This window comes from Haliotis rufescens, unplaced genomic scaffold, assembly GCF_023055435.1.
Source record: "Haliotis rufescens isolate VD_foot unplaced genomic scaffold, xgHalRufe1.0.p SCAF_10, whole genome shotgun sequence".
Taxonomy (NCBI): Eukaryota; Metazoa; Mollusca; class Gastropoda; order Lepetellida; family Haliotidae; genus Haliotis; species Haliotis rufescens.
In genome coordinates this window covers 28,760,286-28,786,919 of record NW_025963780.1, presented here as the reverse complement: position 1 = coordinate 28,786,919, position 26,634 = coordinate 28,760,286, and the positions used below count along the sequence as shown (strand labels likewise).

Genomic DNA, 26,634 nt, shown 5'->3' with positions numbered 1-26,634 from the left:
CATCACCATCCCCACCATCATCACCACCATCACCATCACCATTACCACCACCACCATCACCACCATCACCACCACCATCATCACCATCACCACCACCATTACCACCACCACCATCACCACCACCATTACCACCATCACCACCATCATCACCACCATCACCACCATCACCACCACCATTACCATCACCACCATCACCACCATCATCACCATCATCACCATCATCACCACCATCACCATCACCATCACCATTACCACCATCATCACCACCATCACCATCACCATTACCACCACCACCATCACCACCATCACCACCACCATCATCACCATCACCACCACCATTACCACCACCACCATCACCACCATCACCACCACCATCATCACCATCACCACCACCATTACCACCATCTCCATCACCACCACCATTACCACCACCACCATCACCACCATCACCACCACCATCATCACCATCACCACCACCATTACCATCACCACCATCACCACCACCATTACCATCACCATCACCATCATCACCACCACCATTACCATCACCACCATCACCACCACCATTACCATCACCATCACCATCATCACCACCATCACCACCATCACCACCACCATTACCATCACCACCATCACCACCATCATCACCATCCCCACCATCTCCATCATCACCACCATCATCACCATCCCCACCATCTCCATCACCACCACCATTACCACCACCACCATCACCACCATCACCACCACCATCACCATCCCCACCATCACCACCATCCCCACCACCATCACCATCATCACCATCATCACCACCATCATCACCATCACCATCATCACCACCACCATTACCATCACCATCACCACCACCATCACCACCATCATCACCATCACCATCATCACCACCATCACCATCATCACCACCACCATCACCACCATCACCACCATCACCACCACCATCACCACCATTACCATCACCATTACCATCACCATCACCATCATCACCACCATCATCACCATCCCCACCATCTCCATCACCACCACCATTACCATCACCACCATCACCATCACCACCACCACCACCATCCCCACCATCACCACCATCACCACCACCATTACCATCACCATCACCACCACCATCACCATCATCACCACCATCACCATCATCACCACCACCATTACCATCACCATCATCACCACCATCACCATCATCACCACCACCATTACCATCACCATCACCACCACCATCACCATCATCACCACCATCACCATCATCACCACCACCATTACCATCACCATCATCACCATCATCACCACCATCATCACCATCCCCACCATCACCATCACCACCACCATTACCATCACCATCACCACCACCATCCCCACCATCACCACCATCACCACCATCACCACCATCATCACCACCATCACCATCATCACCACCATCATCACCATCATCACCACCATCATCACCATCATCACTATCACATCACCACCATCACCACCATCACCACCACCATCACCATCACCACCATTACCATCACCATCACCATCACCACCACCATCCCCACCATCACCACCACCATTACCATCACCATCACCACCACCATCACCATCATCACCACCATCACCATCATCACCACCACCATTACCATCAACATCATCACCATCATCACCACCATCATCACCATCCCCACCATCACCATCACCACCACCATTACCATCACCATCACCATCACCACCACCATCCCCACCATCACCACCATCACCACCATCATCACCACCATCACCACCATCACCACCATCACCACCATCACCACCATCATTACCATCACCACCATCACCACCATCACCACCACCACCATCACCATCCCCACCACCACCATTACCATCACCACCACCATTACCATCACCACCATCACCACCATCATCACCATCCCCACCATCTCCATCATCACCACCACCATTACAATCACCATCACCATCACCACCACCATCCCCACCATCACCACCATCACCACCACCATTACCATCACCATCATCACCACCATCACCACCATCACCACCATCATCACCATCCCCACCATCTCCATCATCACCACCACCATTACAATCACCATCACCACCACCATCCCCACCATCACCACCATCACCACCACCATTACCATCACCACCATCACCATCACCACCACCACCACCATCACCACCATCACCACCACCATCACCATCACCACCATTACCATCACCATCACCATCACCACCACCATCACCACCATCACCACCATCACCACCACCATTACCATCACCATCACCATCACCACCACCATCACCATCATCACCACCATCACCATCATCACCACCACCATTACCATCACCATCATCACCATCATCACCACCATCATCACCATCCCCACCATCACCATCACCACCACCATTACCATCACCATCACCACCACCATCCCCACCATCACCACCATCACCACCATCATCACCACCATCACCATCATCACCACCATCATCACCATCATCACCACCATCACCACCATCATCACCATCATCACTATCACATCACCACCACCACCATCACCATCACCATCATCACCACCATCACCACCATCACCACCATCATCACCACCATCACCACCATCATCACCACCATCACCATCATCACCACCATCATCACCATCATCACCACCATCATCACCATCATCACTATCACATCACCACCATCACCACCACCATTACCATCACCATCATCACCACCATCACCATCATCACCACCATCATCACCACTACCATCACCACCATCCCCATCACCATTACCATCACCATCATCACCATCATCACCACCATCACCATCATCACCACCACCATTACCATCACCATCATCACCATCATCACCACCATTACCATCACCATCACCATCACCATCACCACCATCACCACCATCACCACCATTACCATCACCATCATCACCACCATCACCATCATCACCATCACCACCATCACCACCACCATCATCACCACCATCACCATCACCATCATCACCATCACCACCATTACCACCACCATCATCACCACCATCACCACCATTACCACCACCATTACCATCATCACCATCACCATCACCATCACCACCATCACCACCATCACCACCATTACCATCACCATCATCACCACCATCACCATCATCACCATCACCACCATCACCACCATTACCACCACCATCATCACCACCATCACCATCACCATCACCATCACCATCATCACCATCACCATCACCACCATCACCATCACTCTCACCATCACCATCATCACCATCACCATCATCACCATCATCACCATCACCATCACCATCACCACCATCACCATCACTCTCACCATCACCATCATCACCACCACCATCATCACCATCACTCTCACCATCACCACCATCACCATCACTCTCACCATCACCATCATCACCACCACCATCATCACCATCACCACCATCACCATCATCATCACCATCACCATCACCATCATCACCACCATCATCACCATCATCACCACCATCACCATCATCACCACCATCATCACCATCATCACCACCATCATCACCATCACCACCATCATCACCATTACCATCACCATCATCACCACCATCACCATCAGCATCACCACCACCATCACCATCACCATCTCCATCATCACCACCACCACCATTACCATTACCATCACCACAATCACCATCACCATCACCACCATCACCACCATCACCATCACCATCACCATCATCACCACCATCATCACCACCACCTCCACCATCACCACCATTACCATCACCATCACCATCACCATCACCATCACCATCACCACCACCATCACCATCACCATCTCCATCATCACCACCGCCACCATTACCATTACCATCACCACCATCACCACCATCACCATCACCATCACCATCATCACCACCACCATCATCACCACCATCACCACCATTACCATCATCATCACCACCATCACCATCTCCATCATCACCACCGCCACCATTACCATTACCATCATCACCATCACCACAATCACCACCACCATCACCACCATCATCACCATCACCATCACCACAATCACCATCACCATCATCACCATCATCACCATCACCATCACCACCATCACAATCACCATCACCATCATCACCATCATCACCATCACCACAATCACCATCACCATCACCACCATCACCATCACCACCACAATCACCATCACCACCATCACAATCACCATCACCATCATCACCATCATCACCATCACCACAATCACCATCACCATCACCACCATCACCACCATCACCATCACCATCACCACCATCACCACCACCATTACCACCACCACCACCATCACCACCATCACCACCATCACCACCATCACCACCATCACCACCACCTCCACCATCACCACCAACATCATCACCATCACCATCATCAGCACCACCATGACCAACATCACCATCAAACACAACACCATCATCATCACCACCACTATCATCATCATCACCATCACCATCACCACCATCACCACCATCACCACCACCATCACCACCACCATCCCCACCACCTCCATCATCACCATCACCACCATCACCATCAGCACCACCAACATCATCACCATCACCATCACCATCATCAGCACCACCATGACCAACATCACCATCAACACAACACCACCATCATCATCACCACCACTATCATCATCATCATCACCATCAGCCCCACCAACATCACAATCAACACCGACACCATCACCATTATCAGCACCACCATGACCAACATCACCATCAACACAAGAAGGGTGTGTGTTTGCCAGTATGCAAACACTCAAATTTGTCTAAACTGACTTTTATTAACTTTGAGTTTTATTCTTTATTTTGAACTGTTTAACCCTTACTTTTTATGAATTTATCAAAATCAGCTTGATGAGCATCATTGTTGACTATAATAATGATCCGTATCAGATTGTCTGTAATGAATGCTGGAATTTCATGAGAATCAAGCACACGGCAAGTGTTGACATGGACGTAATCAAGAGACTGGTAAACACATACATTTGAGTGTCTTTTAATATTTATTTCCTTCAGCGAACCAGTTAAAACCTTGGTGGGAGATGTGGAATTTGGTGATATGGACGACCTTGAGAATGAAGTTAGTAACCTTCACCTTGGTCCTACATCCTCGATCTTAAAGCCAAATAATAACCGGATGAAGATGAACTCTAGCAAACTGGATTCCCAACCCATTGACACAAAGACAGCTGTGGTAAGATTCTGTGTTTTGTCATCAGGAACTATCTGTATTAGGGCTGGGACGAGTCCAAATTTACAACCCGGGTACCCACGCCCCTATTACGCGACCCTACCCGGGTACCCACTGTAGGTCTCAGCAGATGTCTCAAAATGTCCGATTTGGGAACATTTTTTAGCATAGGCCTGGCAAAACGTATTTAGATACCGTATATTGCTGTGTATAAGGCGAGTTTTTCGTACCTAAAATGAGGGGGCTAAGAAGGGGGGTCGTCTTATACACGGAGTTGAAGATCTCACATTTTTTTCCACTGGCGATGTCAACCGGCGTCCGATAGCCAGCCCAGCATTTGACAATAAAACTTCGCATTTCGTCCTAAATAACTGTTCCAATAACTATTTCCATACATAAACATGATTTGTATCTCTTTTCCTTGAATAAAGTTTAATAATTTCTGCAAATAAAGTTGAAATGACCCTCTCCTCGATGCAGATTGTCAAACCAGCTGACACGGTAAAACAATCAACATCCGTGAGTAGAGAGCCGGAAGTACCGGTAATCATTTGCATATTGCACATGTGACCTAACATGTGATAACCGGTGAAGCTGAAATCAATTCCCGCTGTTTTTACAGTTGTATTAACAAGTGTTGGAGACGGTGTGTACAAGTGATTGTGGAATAAACACGCTGAATGTGAAGCAAACATTAGTTACAACATAGTTAATTGGCGATTAAATTACTCAACATTGTCTCTTACCGGTATATGTTATTACTTCATAAATGAATTTTATTTTACGGGCACCAATTTGGTGTCGTACCGTGTAAACACAAAATGGCAACGTGTGCCGGAGTTACACACGCGACCTATCATTGTAGAAAAAAAACAATGCAAGATAAACATATTTTTATTGCATATATAAGGTTTGTGTGCTCACTTGTGATGTGTGCGAAATACGCATCAGTCGGAAAGCGCACATTAAATCTCCAAAGTAACTAACTAACTAATTTGTGATGTCCGTGTGCGAAATATGCTACAGTCGGCAAGAGCACGTTAAATCTTCTACCGGTATATCAGTCAGACTTGTGATGTGTTTCATTCCAGGTCGCCTTATACACGGAGTATAGGATTTTGGGTTGATTTTTAAGGCGTGTACAGGGGGGTCGTCTTATACGTGGGGTCGCCTTATACACAGCGATATACGGTACATGTATTAAACAATCTGGTCATTCATACACTGAAGTTGAATCAGGTTATATCTTTATTCCACCATATAAAAAATCAGAAGGAATGGGTGCACAGTCAGAAAAAAATGTTACAATTAGTAACTTGTAGTGTAACCATAGAGTTCTAGATATTTTTGTCATTAAACAATATATCACGAGACCAACCACGGGTCCGGGTAGTCCTGTGGGTACCCGGGTCCTACTCAGTACCCACCCGACCCGGGTACCCGAGTTACCTGTCCCAGCCCTTATCTGTATGTTTGAAGACATCTCAGTAGTCACATATAATCAATCAGATAACTGATCAGTCATCAGCAATAATCGATTATCAGAATATCACTATCAGCATTATTGTGTGTTCCTCTGATCAACAGACTTGTGCAGTCCAGATTCAAATTATGTACCGTGTCGATACAGGAATCGGAAGTTCTGATCGAAATAATGAAATTAGATACCTTTGAACTATTAAACACTCATTTCATTCCTGTAGTTTATATGTAGAGGAATGTTTGATAGTTCGAATTACAAATCTTGTGCAGTCCAGATTCAAATTATGTACCGTGTCGATACAGGAATCGGAAGTTCTGATCAGATAATGAAACTGAATACCTTTGAACTATTAAACACTCATTTCATTGTTTATGCGGACAGCCTGAAATGATACAAAAGAAAAGTCTGTGTGTATTATACATGACACAGATATATTTTTCCAGAATTAGATTGCCCGTAATTAAGGGTGCATATAACACACAAGTGTGTATGATACACAAATAAATAAGTCTTGTGTACATTGATCAATTGGAAGGGGTACTAATTGGGATTGTTCACTAGCCAATATATTAGCAAATATCGCTGTGGGCGCCTATTAGAGCGTGGCGCTTATTACGTTGAATATGGTAGCTGTAAATGTCATGTTGATGACCTCATAAACCGACATTGTCCCATGACAGGCCCTGAAGGTGTTGATTCACGGAACAGCAACGCTTGGCTTCAATGATGAATGGTTCTACCAGAGTCTGGGCTTCTGTGATCTGCCCGAACTCCAGTATGGAATTGTACAGAAGAAGGTATTTTCTAATTTCCACCTGAAAGTGTGAAAGTGTATTTGTTTAGAAAATTGTGTCACTGTGCAGAAAAGCACATTGTTGCACGCCTGGTCACAACCTGGTCGGTGCTTCAGCTGTACTCTTTTGGCGTCTTTTGGATGACACAGATGGGGATCAAACCACAGACCTTCCGCTCTCTGGGCGGAGGCTCCACCAGTGGACTACAGAGTAGTCTACTCGATGGAGGACAGGGGGAGGCGACCCTCTTATTTTCCAGACACTTTACTTGTTAACTGCGGCCTCGGCCAGGTAACTCTGTGTCCTTTTTTACCAGTAATCATGGTATACATGGTATATTTACCTGTTATCATGGTATACATGGTATATTTACCTGTTTTCATGGTATACATGGTATATTTACCAGTAATCACGGTATAGATGGTATATTTACCTGTTATCATGGTATACATAGTATATTTACCTGTTGTCATGGTATACATGGTATATTTACCAGTAGTCATGGTATACATGGTATATTTACCTGTTGTCATGGTATACATGGTATATTTACCAGTTATCATGCTATACATGGTATATTTTCCAGTAATCATGGTATACGTGGTATATTTACCAGTAATCACGGTATACATGGTATATTTACCTGTTGTCATGGTATACATGGTATATTTACCAGTAGTCATGGTATACATGGTATATTTACCTGTTGTCATGGTATACGTGGTATATTTACCTGTTGTCATGGTATACGTGGTATATTTACCTGTTATCATGGTATACATGGTATATTTACCAGTAATCATGGTATACATGGTATATTTACCAGTAATCACGGTATACATGGTATATTTACCTGTTATCATGGTATACATGGTATATTTACCTGTTATCATGGTATACATGGTATATTTACCAGTTATCATGGTATACATGGTATATTTACCAGTAATCACGGTATACATGGTATATTTACCTGTTATCATGGTATACATGGTATATTTACCTGTTATCATGGTATACATAGTATATTTACCTGTTATCATGGTATACATGGTATATTTACCTGTTATTGTATACATGGTATATTTACCAGTAGTCATGGTAGACATGGTATATTTACCAGTAATCAAGGTATACATGGTATATTTACCTGTTATCATGGTATACATGGTATATTTACCAGTAATCATGGTATACATGGTATCCTGTAAGTCTTGAAATTAAAGCGTCTCCAAATTATTACGACTGCTGACCCCTAGCCAATAATGCGACTCAATATCAATACAACTCTCTCGCATTTTTTGCATTTAATTCACACTCGCATTAATTTCAAGATTTACAGTATTACCTCATAATCATGGTACATGGTATGTTACCCAGTAATCATGGTAATATGATTTGGCATGTTCTGTCAGGATTGTTTCTGAATGACCACTGTTGCCATCCATCCACTGCTTCAGGGCGGTCCGTGTGGCGTGATGGCGTCCATCCAGGCTTGTATGCTGCAGGAGATGTTGTTTGGGGAACACAAGTTGACACACAACAAATGGTAAAGTACAATACTCTCTGCTGAATGCCGAGTTCATGTTTGTCCAGTTGATTGGAGGATTTGATGATCACAATGTGTAATTGGTTGTTTGTGTGTTTTCATATCCTGATGTACCAGATGTTCATGCTATCAACCACTGTGTGTTGCATAAAACACCATTCACTCACTCCCACTGTGGGGAATTCCTGGGCAGGCTCCCAGTACCCCATGCTTGTCGTAAGTGCGGGACCCGTAGCAACCCATGCTTGCCGTAAGAAGCGACTGTGCTTGTCGTAAGAGGCAACTAACAGGATCGGATGGTCAGGCTCGCTTGTTTGGTTGATGCATGATGAACAAACAAATAAACAAACAATCTTAAGAGCAGATTAATGAGGTGCATTGTTGACGTTGTGTTTGTGTGTTTGTAGTCATTTGTAGTTTGTAAATAATAGAATATTTTGTTATGTGTTGTCTGTGAAATAATGCTGACTATGGATGCTTTGTCAACTACTAGACCAGCTTGATGTTCTGATCATGATGACCTTGTTTCATTGTTTCAGTCTTGACCCCTCGAGAAGTGAAAGGTCGACCTTCCTGGCTCGAGCTCTCAGTCATATACTGTGGCGGGCGGGGGATTTTAAGAAGTCTGTAGTGTCCATGTGAGTACAGGGCTATATGGCTGCATGTGCTGCTACTACTACTACTACTACTACTACTACTACTACTACTACTACTACTACCACTACTACTCCCGCCACCCTACTACTACTACTACCACCACTACTACTCCCGCCACCACCACCTCCACCACTACTACTGCTGCTGCTGCTGCTGCTGCTGCTACTACTACTACTACTACTACTACTTCCACCACCACCACCACCCCTTCTACTACTACTAATAATAATAACAATACCTAGCTCGATACAATACATCATAATTTTTTTAATGTGAAGTTTACATGTATACGTCTTTTCCACTGGTCAAGAGGCTCGACACAAGACTGCAAAACTGCCATTTATGGGCATACTTTTCACATTTATACATTTGTCATGAGACTATTCTTGAAATGACGAAAACACTGATGGACTACTTCCAAATTGACTGCATGTCGGTTCACAAGTATCCTCGCTGCGACCAATCCCAGGAACATAATGAAGAAATGCACACCCAAACTGTTGACTCTATCCTTGCCCAGACTGACAGTGACTGTCATCAACATTCTACATTCACATCTTTATAATCTCTCTGAATGATCGGCCACTTGATCTAATGATGACTAACGCCTAAACGCCACAGGTTCATTGACAACTTCAGAAATCCCACCCGTCGCGTTGATCGTGTTGGCCATTTTGACATCCTGTACTAGAATCTGTACTTTACTGAGAAAGTGTTATCCTAAATATAACATTTGTTACATTTGACCACTTTTTACATGGCATTGTGTGTTTGTGTGTTCATCCTCCACTTGATGCAAATGTGTTAAGTGAGTGAGTTGGGTTTAACGCCGCTTTTAACAGTATTCTGGTTACATCACGGCATGTCATCTTAATGTGGGAGGAAAGCCCGAAGTGATGCAGGTCTCTGACGTTTACCACTTCGGTGAAACCTACGAGCACGGGTATGGTGCCGACAAACCTAGAAACATAATCGGGGCGAACCGGGATTCGAACCCACAATCATAGGTTTCTGGTGTGTCCAAGGGACGCAACTCTGCACAGCAAATCGCAGCGACTTAGACGACTGGGCCACCCGTGCCACCCGTGATAGTATGATAGTCCAGTGACTATAGTGGTGAAGTGAAGTGTGAAATGATGCACTCTGGTTGTGTGAACATGATGAGACAGTTTGAACAGACTAGTCCATACAGGCTGGAAAACCTGGCAGGATAGGACCACCCCCGAGAATGAGGTCTTGGTGTGAGTGAGTATGGTTTTACGCTGCTTTTCGCAATAGTCCAGCAATATCATGGTAGGAAACACCAGAAATGGGCTTCACACATTGTACCCAGGTCTTCAGCTTGATGAGCAAACACTTGAACCACTAGTCTACCTCCCCACCCTGGTGGGAGCATCTCCCCGAGGCAAGAGAGTTAACTGACTTTAAAAGTCCAGTTTCCACCCTTGCCGAATTAGGTTGGAATTACTGGGCTCGATCGTAGCGCCACCAGTGGCTATTACCAGTTATGTTCCTTCTAAGCCTCTCCTGTGGACCAATCAGATTCCTACCTCTCGTATCAATTGCGTTTGCTTGACACAAACTGGTGGCGCCCGGTCAGGACGATCTGATCGATAATGAAGATATATATTGTGATAAAATAGGTCTTACATTGCGAAATGCATCAAATCACGTGAGCACCTTGATTAAAAACATGAGAAGATTGGGAAAATATCTGCTGACAACAAGTTGGCGGTGCACATGCTTTGCAAATCCTCCAATTGACCGAAATCTGCACGACGGTTTACGAACCGGATTTCGATTTTGGTGCGTGATTTTGATTTGACTATGCATAGACTCGTTAGTCCAGCCAAAATGTAACTCCATAATACCAGCCTAGTTGGGCAAGGGTGGAAACTGGACTTTTATAGTCAGTTAACTCTCTTGCCTCAGGAAGATGTGGTGGGAGTAGACCTGGGGGGTTGAGGAGACTGGTCTGAAGGTAAGACCTGAGGTGTTATTTTTCAACCTATCCCCCCACACCCCAACCCCACACCCCAAGAACAGCCCTGTATAGAACAATGAAATGGGTGTCACTGTTAGGTTTAGGTTTGGATTTTGAGTTTAATTATTTGATGTTATATTTCAGGCCCTCGGGGAGGCCACATGTTCTTGCCAGTGCTAAATTCAAGCATGACAACCTCACAGAAACAGTAAGTGGAATGTTCATATAAATAGGATAAGTGTAATGAAATGGAAAAAAAAACACCAATCATTTCAGTAACAACAATTTTTGTGTTACTTAAATGTACTACACCAGAGCTCCAGATAAGCTTTTGGTGTTGTGGGTATTTTACCCATGCATTTTAAAATCACTGGGTATCAGTAATTCTATCTGCGTATTCAAATTTCTGTTACCCACTAGTTTTTACACATGTGGGTATTTAAGTTAAATATTTAAAAACACTATTCATCTAGTCGCTGCAAACTGGTGTCGTGTGGGTTCGAGAGCTTTATAGGACTCAAAAATACCACGATACTTCCACAAGAAAGTGTGATGGCAAATGATCATGATGTGACTGTCATCGTGGAGTTTGGCAAGGTTGACGGAATGCCCGTTTATAATTTCAAAATAAGTTGCTGATTTGCTAATCGAATACACAGGGTTACTTCACAATATTTTGATGATATGCACAAGTTTTATTTTTGTAGCGTATCTGTAATGTTTGTTGCGTATTTGATACACTTGGATTATATTTTACTGCATATTTCTGCATTTCTGATGCGTATTTCACGCAGATACACAGCTAATCTGGAGCTCTACTACACTGAACAAATAACGTTATGGATTATGTATATTTTGGGGGGTTGTTGTTGTAGTGATGACTGAGGACACAATTTCATAAAATATCCTCAAAAACATTCATGATCCCTAACTTTTGTGGTTCAGTATATATAACAATGATAACTACCATTACAGTTAATAGAAGAATTAATGCTAAGGCTTAAAAAGTTAAGAGAATTGGTTCTCAGGAAATGACTTTTGAAAAAATAATGCGGGCAGGCGGTGTGTTTGTTTGAGGGGTTCAAACAGTACCAACAACCTGGGAAAGGGCCTCCGTAAACATTGCTAAATAATAAGCATACAAACTCCTATTGCCACCATAACACGAGATGCACAGTAAAGCAGTGCGCATGTTATATTGTTTTTAAGGATTAGTTTTTTTGGGTTTTTTAAATGGAAATAAAAACAAAACATGCGACAGACTTAATGATGATGCGGGCGGTACCTAAGAACCAGGACTATTATCTTTTTTAGCCTTATAGACATCTTTTGAAGATGCATCGTATGTTTTAATTAATTGGAAGTCATGGCTATTATCATTATGATTACTGTATTTCGACGTAATAAGCGCCCACAGCGATATTTTCTAATATATTGGCCAGTGAACAATCCCAATTAGCACCCCTTCCGATTGATCAATGTACACAGGACTTATTTATTCATGTAAAATACGTATTGTATATGCATTCTTATTTTATGGGAAATTAAATTCTGGAAAAAATATATCTGTTGTATATAAACATTTCAGGCTGTCAGCATAAACCACGAAATTTACGATCGTTCAACTCTGTTGTTTTTTTCACCAAAATAATATTCTAATAAGAGCCCCCTATTTCTAACTTTGAAAGAGCCCTGGGTGCTTATTATGTCGAATACGGTATATATTTTAGTGTATTCCTGTTTCTGTCTGTTTCAGCTGACACTCTACACTTTCATGAAATATGAAGAATTGCTGAGTTTTATGAAACAATCCATATCTCAGGTGAGAAACGTCCCTTCCTCCTGTGAAGGTGCTTAACCTGTGTGTAGTATGGCCACAAACAAAGTATTCATTCCTATTCAGTCCAGTGGTGTCTTGCGAGCAAGTATTTCATTTGAGATACGTTGTTGATAATTTCCTTTGTGTTAGAGGATAGCAAGTTAACAAGTCAACTTCCGTCATCTCTAGGGGCTGAAACAATACATCGGTGCACCGGTTCAATGTGAGTTTTCAGGTGACGATACGATACATGATACGTTTTTCTCTGTATCGATACAAGACATACACATGCTGAAATAAATTTCTTACTACTCGTTTAATGACCCCTGGCGTTTTTGTCAGTCAGATATCAGAAAATGTGTTGTAATTAGCGTTTCAAGTTCACTACTAAAAATAGCCATTACGAACATGTGTCTATAGCTAGCTTTTCCTTTTGAACCTGCTCCAAAGTATTTAATGTCAAGAAGTTTCCATTTGACGTAAATATGTGTGTTGCGATACATATCATATCGTGATATGTATCGTATCGTTACCTTGCTGTATCATTTCACCCCTAATCATCACTGTCCTACTTGTTTTGGGTTTCAGACAAAACGGAATATTCTGACCGTGTGTAGTTCGTTTTTTCTTACCACGTCCTATTTTACAAGAAGAGGACTAATTATTTTATTTTTCCAACCATAGCCCTTATATTTCACAGAGTTTACACTATGTTGAAACTTGCATCCAGTATTCCCAAATGTGTGATCTGAAACAGAAATAAATGACTGTCCCAAGTGATGCAGACACATTAATCATTCAACATGAAATTCATTATTTATTGTTATTAGTCTCTTTGAATGGCATTTAGAAGTGATACACATAAGGGAGAGAACTTATGGATGTCAACTTCTTTATTATGAGGGGTAGGTTGGGTAGCCTAGTGGTTAAAGCATTCGCTCGTCACACCGAAGACCTGGGTTCGATTCCTGACATGGGTACAATGTGTGAAGCCTATTTCTGGTGTCCCCCGCCATTATATTGCTGGAATATTGCTTAAAGCAGCGTAAAACAATACTCACTCACTCACTTTATTAAGAGGAACACATTTCGGAGTATATATATATATTATGGATCCAGCTAAAGAAGGAGTAAACATATACTCCCAAACGTTGTGTTCCTCATAATAAAGAAGTTTAACGTAACAAATGTTATATTTGGGATAACACTTTCTTAGAAAAGTACAGATTCTCGTACTTTTTTCGGGTTGAGTCCCTCCCGGGATTCGAACCCACACTTGCCAGAGTGAGGCACCTAATTGCCAGCACACAAAGTCAGCGATCTAACCTACTCAGCCACCGAGGCTTCCACAAAAAAGAAAGGCTGACAACTGGTAGTTTAGATCGCGTACATTGAGTACCCCTCTGACACATTAAATTGGCACGGCTCCCATGGCCGAAAGCTATGTATACACAATGCCATTTAGAAAGTGGTCAAATGTAACAAATGTTATATTTGGGATAACCCTTTCTTAGTAAAGTACAGATTCTCTTACTTTTTGTGGGTCGAGTCCCATCCAAAAAAAGAACAAGAATCTGTACTTTACTAAGAAAGTTTTATCCCAGCCGTCAATTCTCTCCCTTATTTTCATTAGTGGTGTGAAAAGTCACGGTCTCTTGAAACATATTATACCAGCTGATATACTAAGAATTTATCACTTGACATTTAATTGTATAGTATTGTATAGCAAAACTAAATACTACAGGTCCTCTGGAGCCCGACTTAACAAACAAAACCTTGCTTCATCAATGCCTGCAATATGACTGGTTATATGTGATAAGATATGGTAATATGTGTCTGTTTATTTGTTATTGTGATATGGCTGTTAATATGCGCATGGTAATATGTGTTTGTTTATATGCACATGATAATGTGTGTATGGTTATATGTGTCTGGTAATATGTGTCTGTTATATGTGTCTGCTTATATGTGTCTGGTAATGTGTGTCTGGTGATGTGTGTCTGGTGATGTGTGTCTGGTAATATGTGTCTGGTTATATGTGACTGTTAATGTGGACATGGTACTATGTGTCTGGTGTTGTGTTTTTCAGTTTGAGCTCGATGGCAACAATGGGGTGATCCTGGTGCTATACTCAGCCCTGCTGTCGAGGGGGCTGGACAGGTCAGTGGAGTACCGGAGCACACGGCAACATCATTAGTACCATATTCTTGTAATTAACATGTCTAGCGAAATATATTCTTGTAAGCTCAGTGGTATGTCCAGCTGGACTTAGTAGGCGGAGCCTGTGCAGGTCAGTCTGGTCATCTGATACCACCAGTGTGGGGAGGAACTTGTGTTGGCACTTCTTCTATTGCTGTGGCTAAGTGACACAACATTGCTGCCTTACGTATGTGTTAGGGACCTTGTGGGGAGGAACTTGTGTTGGCACTTCTTCTATTGCTGTGGCTAAGTGACACAACATTGCTGCCTTACGTATGTGTTAGGGACCATGTGGGGAGGACTTGTATTGGCACTTCTTCTATTGCTGTGGCTAAGTGACACAACATTGCTGCCTTACGTATGTGTTAGGAACCTTGTGTAAACTGAATGGCGAAACATATCTACTTTAATAGTACACACTGCGTTTTCAGTGAAGCGCTAGATTACCTGTAGATCAAAAATGGAACCAAACGTGAACGTCAGTCAGTCTGTTGGTGAAAGTGCCGTACAGATGGTTGTATTGTTTTTGTTTATGTCCATGATAAATGTGTTTGTCTATTTTATGTGGTGTGCTCTACTTGCAGAGTTCGTGGTGACCTGGATGAGACCGATGGGAAACTGATGGCAGCCCATGGCTATTGCACTCAGGTACCGGACTGATCATGACATGTTAGCAGAGAGGATGGACATTCTAGGTGGGAGGGTTGACATTCTAGGTGGGAGGGTGGACATTCTAGGTAGGAGGGAGGACATTCTAGGTGGGAGGGTGGACATTCTAGCTCTGAGGGTGGACATTCTGAGTGGGGGAGGGTGGACATTCTAGTTAGGAGAGTGGACATTCTTGCTGGGAGGGTGGACATTCTTGCTGGGAGGGTGGACATTCTTGCTGGGAGGGTGGACATTCTAAGTAGGAGGATGGACTTTTTAGGTAGGAGGGTGTACATTCTAGGTAGGAGGGTGGATAATCTAGGTGTGAGGGTGGATATTCTAGCTGGGAGGCTTGACATTCTAGCTGGGAGGGTGGACATTCTAGGTGGGAGGCTTGACATTCTAGTAGGGAGGGTGGACATTCTTGCTGGAAGGGTGGACATTCTAGGTTGGAGGGTGGACATTCTGAGTGGGGGATGGTGTACATTCTAGATAGGAGAGTGGACATTCTTGCTGGAAGGGTGGACATTCTAGGTAGGAGGGTGGACATTCTAAGTAGGAGGGTGGACATTCTAGGTAGGAGGGTGGATAATCTAGGTGTGAGGGTGGACATTCTAGCTGCTAGGGTTGACATGCTCGGTGGAAGGGTGGACATTCTAGGTGGGAGGCTTGACATTCTAGCAGGGAGGGTGCACATATCGGCAAGGAGTGCATTCATATGCAGGGATGTGAAATCTCCGCGGAAACACGGAAAATCTCGTTTTTTAAAACAGTAGTCCTCAGGGGAAAAAATCATCTTCCGCATAAAAATATAGGGTCAGACATTGCACGCTTGTGACAGTTGTCCTTGTGTCTGGGGCATGGGGGGTGAATTGTATGGCAGTATTGCTAGTAGGCGGGATAGCTGGGTGCGTGGAAGCTACGCCTGATTTTTTTTTAAAATTCTGATTAAACTTTTTTACTGCATCCACCATCTTTTGACATTACATTTCTTGGTGTGAATGTTGTCCAAACTGCACGAAATTGCTTAAAATGCAATCAAATGTTTAGAGTTCTCCTCTTTTGGGGGAAAACCTGCTCACATCCCAGCATATGATACTACCAGTAACAGCTACGTTGTGTCAGCAGTTTGGAGGAGTGGTGCAAATATTTAGAATAGAACTGTCTTTTATGCAATTTGCTGACATTTGTTTTGCAGGAAATGGTAAACTTGCTGCTGACCGGCCGAGCTGTGGCCAATGTGTTTAACGATGTCATGGAGCTGGACTCCGGGAATGACCAGGTCACCATACTCAAGGGCGTACATGCACGCTCCGATATTGGATTCCTGTCCTTGTTTGAACACTACAAGTCATGCCAGGTACAGTCATTCCAGTCTTCCTGTTTAGCGGTAATTACTAGTTTTATGCCAGTGAAATTAGGCATGGACAGATAATTCATGTGACTGCAAGACCCTGTGGACCGGCAAAAAAGTATCTCATAAACTTTTGTTGTTGAACAAAACATTTGTGATTTTCATTTAAGTATATTTTTCGAACTAAGTCAGCTTGCCTGTTTCCATCAGGATTTCCCCATGTCTATTTTTAGTGCAAGGTGGAGACATACTGCAAGACACCCAATTTTAAGATTTGGGTGGTGTGCAGTGAGTGTCACTTCAGTGTGTTGTTCATAGCTTCTTTGTCCATGTTGTAGGTGGGGACGTACTACAAGACCCCCAAGTTCCCGATCTGGGTGGTGTGCCGTGAGAGTCACTTCAGTGTGTTGTTCACAGCTTCTTTATCCGTGTTGTAGGTGGGGACGTACTACAAGACCCCCAAGTTCCCGATCTGGGTGGTGTGCCGTGAGAGTCACTTCAGTGTGTTGTTCACAGCTTCTTTATCCGTGTTGTAGGTGGGGACGTACTACAAGACCCCCAAGTTCCCGATCTGGGTGGTGTGCAGTGAGAGTCACTTCAGTGTGTTGTTCACAGCTTCTTTGTCCATGTTGTAGGTGGGGACGTACTACAAGACCCCCAAGTTCCCGATCTGGGTGGTGTGCAGTGAGAGTCACTTCAGTGTGTTGTTCACAGATTCTTTGTCCATGTTGTAGGTGGGGACGTACTACAAGACCCCCAAGTTCCCGATCTGGGTGGTGTGCAGTGAGAGTCACTTCAGTGTGTTGTTCACAGCTTCTTTGTCCATGTTGTAGGTGGGGACGTACTACAAGACTCCCAAGTTCCCGATCTGGGTGGTGTGCAGTGAGAGTCACTTCAGTGTGTTGTTCACAGCTTCTTTGTCTGTGTTGTAGGTGGGGACGTACTACAAGACTCCCAAGTTCCCGATCTGGGCGGTGTGCAGTGAGAGTCACTTCAGTGTGTTGTTCATAGCTTCTTTGTCCATGTAGGTGGGGATGTACTACAACACTCCCAAGTTCCCGATCTGGGCGGTGTGCAGTGAGAGTCACTTCAGTGTGTTGTTCATAGCTTCTTTGTCCGTGTTGTAGGTGGGGACATACTACAAGACTCCCAAGTTCCCGATCTGGGCGGTGTGCAGTGAGAGTCACTTCAGTGTGTTGTTCATAGCTTCTTTGTCCATGTAGGTGGGGATGTACTACAACACTCCCAAGTTCCCGATCTGGGCGGTGTGCAGTGAGAGTCACTTCAGTGTGTTGTTCATAGCTTCTTTGTCCATGTTGTAGGTGGGGACGTACTACAAGACTCCCAAGTTCCCGATCTGAGTGGTGTGCAGTGAGAGTCACTTCAGTGTGTTGTTCACAGCTTCTTTGTCCATGTTGTAGGTGGGGACGTACTACAAGACCCCCAAGTTCCCGATCTGGGTGGTGTGCAGTGAGAGTCACTTCAGTGTGTTGTTCACAGAATCTTTGTCTGTGTTGTAGGTGGGGACGTACTACAAGACTCCCAAGTTCCCAATCTGGGTGGTGTGCAGTGAGAGTCACTTCAGTGTGTTGTTCAGTATCAGGCGAGAGTTGATCAGTGACTGGAAGGCCGAGCGCAGGTTTGACCTCTACTACTATGATGGCCTTGCCAGACAACAAGAGCAGATTAAATTAACCGTCGGTGAGTTGTCATGTATTAGGATACATATGTCATACATGCTATTTCAATATGAATATTATTTATCTGAGAATTAGTGGATGCTGTCAATAACCAGCATCAGTCATCTTCCCAAGGCAGGCGCGTTATCTGACGACAAAAGTCCAGTTACAACCCTTGCCAAACCATGCTGGAATTTTGTGGCTGTGATCGTAGTGCCTCCAGTGTCTATTACGGGTTATGTCCCTTCTATGTCCCTCCTATTGACTGATCAGATTCCATCTCTCATATAGTGGTGGCGCCCATTCAAGACGATCTGATCGGCAAATCAAGTCGTTATTAAGATCGTTGTTGCAATAAGTCGTATATTACTTCGCGAAGTGCACCAAATTGTATGTGCACCTTGTTTAAAAACTTGAAAAGATTTAGAAAATATCTGTCAGCGCTGAGTTGGCAGTAAACATGCTTTGCAAATCCTGCAGTTGACCGAAATCTGCACGTTAAAATCAATGTTGTTTACGAGCCGGATGTCTAGTTTGTTGCGCGATTTTGATTTGACTGTGAATTTAGTTCACCCGAAATGTAATACCGGAATTCAGCGTAGTTCAGCAAGGATGAAAACTGGACTTTTACAGTTAGTAAACACCCTTGCCTTGGGAAGATGGCATCAGGTGGTAGCAGAAAGAGTGAGTGAGTGAGGTAGGTTTAACGCCGCTTTTAACAGTATTCCAGTTATATCACAGCGTGTCAGCTTAATGTAGGAGGAAAGCCCGAAGTGATGCAGGTCTCAGATGTTTACCGCTTCGATGAAACCTACGTGCACGGGTATGGTGCTGACAAACCTAGAAACATAATCGGGGTGAACCGGGATTCGAACCCACAATGTCTTTCTATACTTTATTCACATACACCTAGTTATTTGAGTATTTGTTTACGACTTACGGATGAGTGATTGTTCAGTGCTAGGTTACAGAGAGGCATTTCCTATGTAAATGGTTAACTGGGACTGACAAACATCTCAGTAATCTGGAAACACAGCTGAATTACACAGAAATATATTGACAGAGTAGACAGTGTGTCGCATTAGGCAAATGCCGGTTATATAGGGTGCCTTCAGTTAAATTCCTCTGTAGGGTTGACATTTTTAATCTTTTCACTTACATAACTCTCTTAAAGTGTCTATTAGTAGTATATTGAATAACCTGCTCAAAACTGTATTCATGGATTATCTGTCTCTCAGACAAAGGCTGGGGATTAACAACATTCATTCACTCTGGGCTGTGTTCCACAAAGTGATTATCAGCGTTACATTCATTTCATTTTACGCCTGTGTTAAAGTATGTGTGGGGAGGTCGGGTAGCCTAGTGGTTAAAGCGTTCTCTCGTCACGCCGAAGACCTGGGTTCAATTCTCGACATGGGTACAATGTATGAAGCCCATTCTGGTGTCCCCCGCTGTGATATTGCTGGAATATTGCTAAAAGCGGCGTAAAACCATACTCGCTCACTCATTAAAGTATGTGAGTTATGATTACCTTAGTGCTAAGATCGCTCTGTGGAAACCAGTGAGGTGAAATGGGGTTTATGGTCACGTTCAAGATTATTGCACTTTTATATGCATGCACATGGGTGGGTGTGTGGCTGCTTGTACAAGTCTTGACTGATGTCGATTTATAGTGCTAGCACACTGAGATACTGAGGCTGCAGTTTAACATAAATACCACACTCAGACACAGTATACTGACTCCGAGCCGACCACTCCTTGTTTTAGCCCCTTAATGCCGAGCACCAAACAGGGTAACAAGTACAATCTTCTAATGTTTAGTATGATGCGGCCGGGGATCAAATCCCAGACCTTCCACTCTCCGGTCAGACACCCTACCACTAGACCACAGAGGTTGTTTTTATGGAACAGGGCCTCGTCCTCGTAGCGTGGCTATTCTCGAATTATGATATCCATTGTTTGATAGGCATTACTTATTTGTTGACAGATGACAAAGTAGACACAATTTCTGGACAACAACTTCTATATTTTACTATAATGGTGACGAATCGGTATAGGTCCTAAAACTGTTGTCAGGCCATACCATCACAGTAAAATGAAGGAGTTGTTATCCATAAATTGTGTCTACTTTGTTACGCTATCCAGTTGTAGCCCATGTCACTGACTCAGCTCCCGTGGTCTAGAGGTAGAGCGTCCGCCCGGAGGGCAGAAGGTCCGGGTTTTTTTTATCCCTGGCCGCGTCATACCAAAAGACGTTAAAAGATGGTACTTGGCGCTTGGCATTAAGGGGCTAAAACAAGGACTGGTCAGCTTGGAGTCAGTATACTGTGTCTGAGTGGGGTATTCATGTTAAACTGCGGCATGGTATCTCAGTGAGCTAGCACTATAAATCGGCATCAGTCCGGACTTGTACAAGCAGCCACACAAACACATACACATACATGCACGTCGCTATATAAGTGCAATAATCTTGGACGCGACGTAAAACCCAATTTCACCTTACCTCACCTCACCATGCCACTGACTCAGCTCCCCTGTAACCTGTGACATGATCGTAGGTTTCTAGGAAGTGAACATTGTTTTTTGTTTGTGTAGACACGTCAAGTAGATTCTTCAAGCCGCCATCTGATGAGGAGCTAGTTCCGCCTCTGGACCACTGTATACGCACAAAGTGAGTACCCACTCTGACTCCCCCTCTACATCGTGCTGCTGCAGGATGCAGTAGGGAGGAAGTAGTGATGAGGAAACAGTCCAGATGAACACAGGTTGAAACAGTTTGGTGTCATCATGCTATAATGACTCGATAAGTTTACTGTGTAATGATATTGTATGGCTGATGCGATAGTGATATATTATGATCAGTAAGGATATGATAATGATATATTACCATTGGTAAGGATACAATAATGAGTGAGTATGTTCTATTAAGCCGCTTTTTAGCAGTATTCCAGCAATATCACGGCGGGGGACACCAGAAATAGGCTTCACACATTGTACCCATGTGGGGAATCGAACCCGGATCTTCGGTGTGACGAGCCAACGCTTTAACCACTAGCCTACCGGAACACCCCAATGATACAATGAGGAATATGTAACTATGAATGAAAAGAGTGATATATAGAGATTGTTATACGAGCATGTGCGTCATACTGATTTTACGAAATGTGTGTCAGAATTCTTGTTTCTCCCGAGCATAGCAAGGGAAGTACATTAAATTTTTACACGCTTTTCGTAAAATCAGTATGACACACATGTGAGTGTAATAATTTCTCTGTTACCCATTATTCTTAATCCTTTTGAGCTCCCCTTTAATATAAATCACCAAGACTGTCCTAGAAAACCACAATTTGTCGAAAGACATAACAATCTTCAACTATGAAGTCATTTCTGGTGTGACGTCATTCCGTCCTCACGTCACAATGAGAGTCAAATGACGTCAACAATGCTGTCCGAACAAATCTGGGGTAGAATAGGTCTTCAGCAACCCGTACTAGCCGTAAAAGGCGACTATGCTTGTCGTAAGAGGCGACTAATGGGATCAGGTGGTCATGCTCGCTGACTTGGTTGATGCATGTCATCAATCCCAATTGCGTGGATCTATGCTCATGATGTCAATCACTGGATTGTTTGCTCCGGACTCAATTACTAACAGACCCCTGTCATATAGCTGGAATATTGCTGTGTGCAGCATTGAACAAACAAAACAAACCAAATAACGGAAACAATACACTGGTGTGCAAGGAGTGATATTTGCACTATTGCACATATGATATTTATGAATTCGATTATTTCTAACCCTGTAGGTATTAAATACCATAAACAATCAGTAAGGATACAATAAGTGATATCCCATGATGAGGAAGGACACAAGAGTGATATATACCATAAACAATCAGTAAAGATACAATAAGTGATATCCCATGATGAGTAAGGATACACGAGTGATATATACCATTAACAATCAGTAAGGATACAATAAGTGATATCCCATGATGAGTAAGGACACAAGATTGATATATACCATTAACAATCGGTAAGGATACAATAAGTGATATCCCATGATGAGTAAGGACACAAGAGTGATATATACCATTAACAATCAGTAAAGATACAATAAGTGATATCCCATGATGAGTAAGGATACACGAGTGATATATACCATTAACAATCAGTAAGGATACAATAAATGATATCCCATGATGAGTAAGGACACAAGAGTGATATATACCATTAACAATCAGTAAGGATACAATAAGTGATATCCCATGATGAGTAAGGATCAGCCTCGATACCACATGTGAGCCATTACAATTCAAGTAGCACCCTCAATCTCTTACCCCCCAAGGCAATACCAGGCGTATGTGTATGTGCCATGACAGCCTTCTACACTCTCTTGTGTTGTGTATTTCAGGTGGGCGGATGCTGAAGTGGACTGGAATGGCTATGAGCCTATTCTCTAGCAATCCTGCAGAGAAGACAAAAACTGCTGGATTCAGGAATATTTCTGCTTCAACCAAGACGGACCTGCAGGGCAGTTTAATTGTTATACCCGATCTATAGACTGTGATACTGTGACTTACCTGAATAGTTCTACATAGCCCCCACAGTGGGATGACCTGACTAGTTCTACATAGCCCCCACAGTGTGATGACCTATCTGACCGGTTCTACACAGCCCCCACAATGTGATGACCTATCTGACTGGTTCTACAAAGCCCTCACAATGTGAGGACCTGACTAGTTCAACATAACCCCCGCAATGTGATGACCTGACTAGTTCCACATAGCCCCCACAATGTGAGGACCTGACTAGTTCTACAAAGCCCCCACAATGTGAGGACCTGACTGGTTCTACACAGCCCCCACAATGTGATGACCTGACTAGTTCTACATAGCCCCCACAATGTGATGACCTGACTAGTTCTACATAGCCCCCACAATGTGAGGACCTGACTGGTTCTACATAGCCCTCGCAATGTGATGACCTGACTGTTCTACATAGCCCCCACAATGTGATGACCTGACTAGTTCTACATAGCCCCCACAATGTGATGACCTGACTGTTCTACATAGCCCCCACAATGTGATGACCTGACTGGTTCTACATAGCCCCCACAATGTGATGACCTGACTGTTCTACATAGCCCCCACAATGTGATGACCTGACTAGTTCTACATAGCCCCCACAATGTGATGACCTGACTAGTTCTACATAGCCCCCACAATGTGAGGACCTGACTGGTTCTACATAGCCCCCACAATGTGAGGACCTGACTGTTCTACATAGCCCCCACAGTGTGATGACCTGACTAGTTCTGGATAGCCCCAGCAATGTGATGACCTGACTATATATAGCCCCCGCAATGTGATGACCTGACTAGTTCTACATAGCTCACACAATGTGATGACCTGACTGTTCTATATAGCCCCCGCAATGTGATGACCTGACTAGTTCTACATAGCTCACACAATGTGATGACCTGACTGTTCTATATAGCCCCCGCAATGTGATGACCTGACTAGTTCTACATAGCTCACACAGTGTGATGACCTGACTAGTTCTATATAGCCCCCACAATGTGAGGACCTGACTAGTTCTATATAGCCCACACAGTGTGATGACCTGACTGGTTCTACATAGCTCACACAATGTGATGACCTGACTAGTTCTACACAGCCCCCACAATTTGAGGACCTGACTGTTCTACATAGCCCCCGCAATGTGATGTCCTGACTGGTTCTACACAGCCCCCACAGTGTCATGTCCTGACTGTTCTACATAGCCCCCGCAATGTGATGTCCTGACTAGTTCTACATAGCCCCCACAATGTGAGGACCTGACTAGTTCTATATAGCCCACACAATGTGATGACCTGACTGGTTCTACATAGCTCACACAATGTGATGACCTGACTGGTTCTACATAGCTCACACAATGTGATGACCTGACTAGTTCTACACAGCCCCCACAATGTGAGGACCTGACTGTTCTACATGGCCCACACAGTGTGATGACCTGACTGGTTCTACATAGCTCACACAATGTGATGACCTGACTGTTCTACATAGCCCCCGCAATGTGATGACCTGACTAGTTCTACAAAGCCCCCACAGTGTGATGACCTGACTAGTTCTACATAACCCCCACAATGTGATGACCTGACTAGTTCTACAAATCCCCCACAGTGTGAAGACCTGACTGTTCTACATAGCCCCCACAATGTGATGACCTGACTGTTCTACATAGCCCCCACAATGTGATGACCTGACTGTTCTACATAGCTCACACAGTGTGATGACCTGACTGTTCTACATAGCCCCCACAGTGTGATGACCTGACTGTCTTACATAGCCCCCACAATGTGATGACCTGACTGTTCTACATAGCTCACACAGTGTGATGACCTGACTGTTCTACATAGCTCACACAATGTGATGACCTGACTGTTCTACATAGCCCTCACAATGTGAGGACCTGACTGTTCTACATAGCTCACACAGTGTGATGACCTGACTAGTTCTACATAGCCCCCACAGTGTGATGACCTGACTGTTCTACATAGCTCACACAATGTGATGACCTGACTGTTCTACATAGCCCCCGCAATGTGATGACCTGACTAGTTCTACATAGCTCACACAATGTGATGACCTGACTGTTCTATATAGCCCCCGCAATGTGATGACCTGACTAGTTCTACATAGTCCCCACAATGTGAGGAACTGACTAGTTCTACATAGCCCCCACAATGTGATGACCTGACTAGTTCTACACAGCCCACACCTTGAAATGTTCTAACTCATATGTGTCAAAACAAGACAGTTACAGGAGTTTATACTCCCTATACTCCCAGCTGTCTTAGGCAAAGCAATTCTCTGTGCAGAGTTGCATCCCTTGGGCACGTCAGAAACCAGTGATCCAGGGTTCAAATCCTGGTTCACCCCAGTTAAATTTCTGGGTTTGTCAGCACCATACCCATACTCATGGGTTTCACTGAAGTCACAAATGTCTGTGACCTGCATCACCTCGAACTTTCCTCCCACATTAAGCTGATATAACTGGAATACTATTCAAAGCAGCGTTGACTATTTCATTGTCAAACACCAACCAGTGAAGTCACAGGTTGACCCGTAGTGTTTTACCTTAAGCTTGTTTATGGTTGTCCTTCATTGTGTTACTGTAT

General features: G+C 43.9%; 1 protein-coding gene across 4 annotated transcripts in view; it reads left to right on the top strand.

The window, feature by feature from the left end:
* The window catches only part of LOC124135054 (probable ubiquitin carboxyl-terminal hydrolase MINDY-4), a 35,820-nt gene extending 9,991 nt beyond the window's left edge, over positions 1-25,829 (top strand). Inside the window, exons 6-17 of one of the 4 annotated variants that reach the window (XM_048389240.1) lie at positions 5,111-5,288; positions 7,449-7,565; positions 9,023-9,111; positions 9,651-9,749; positions 11,897-11,960; positions 13,509-13,574; positions 15,661-15,731; positions 16,355-16,418; positions 17,617-17,778; positions 19,293-19,473; positions 22,047-22,122; positions 23,863-25,829. In XM_048389240.1, the coding sequence (XP_048245197.1) occupies positions 5,111-5,288; positions 7,449-7,565; positions 9,023-9,111; positions 9,651-9,749; positions 11,897-11,960; positions 13,509-13,574; positions 15,661-15,731; positions 16,355-16,418; positions 17,617-17,778; positions 19,293-19,473; positions 22,047-22,122; positions 23,863-23,911 (1,216 nt within the window). In that variant the 3' untranslated portion in view covers positions 23,912-25,829. The other 3 variants (XM_048389250.1, XM_048389247.1, XM_048389243.1) reach the window with 3 other exon arrangements.
* The last annotated feature ends 805 nt before the right edge of the window (positions 25,830-26,634 follow it).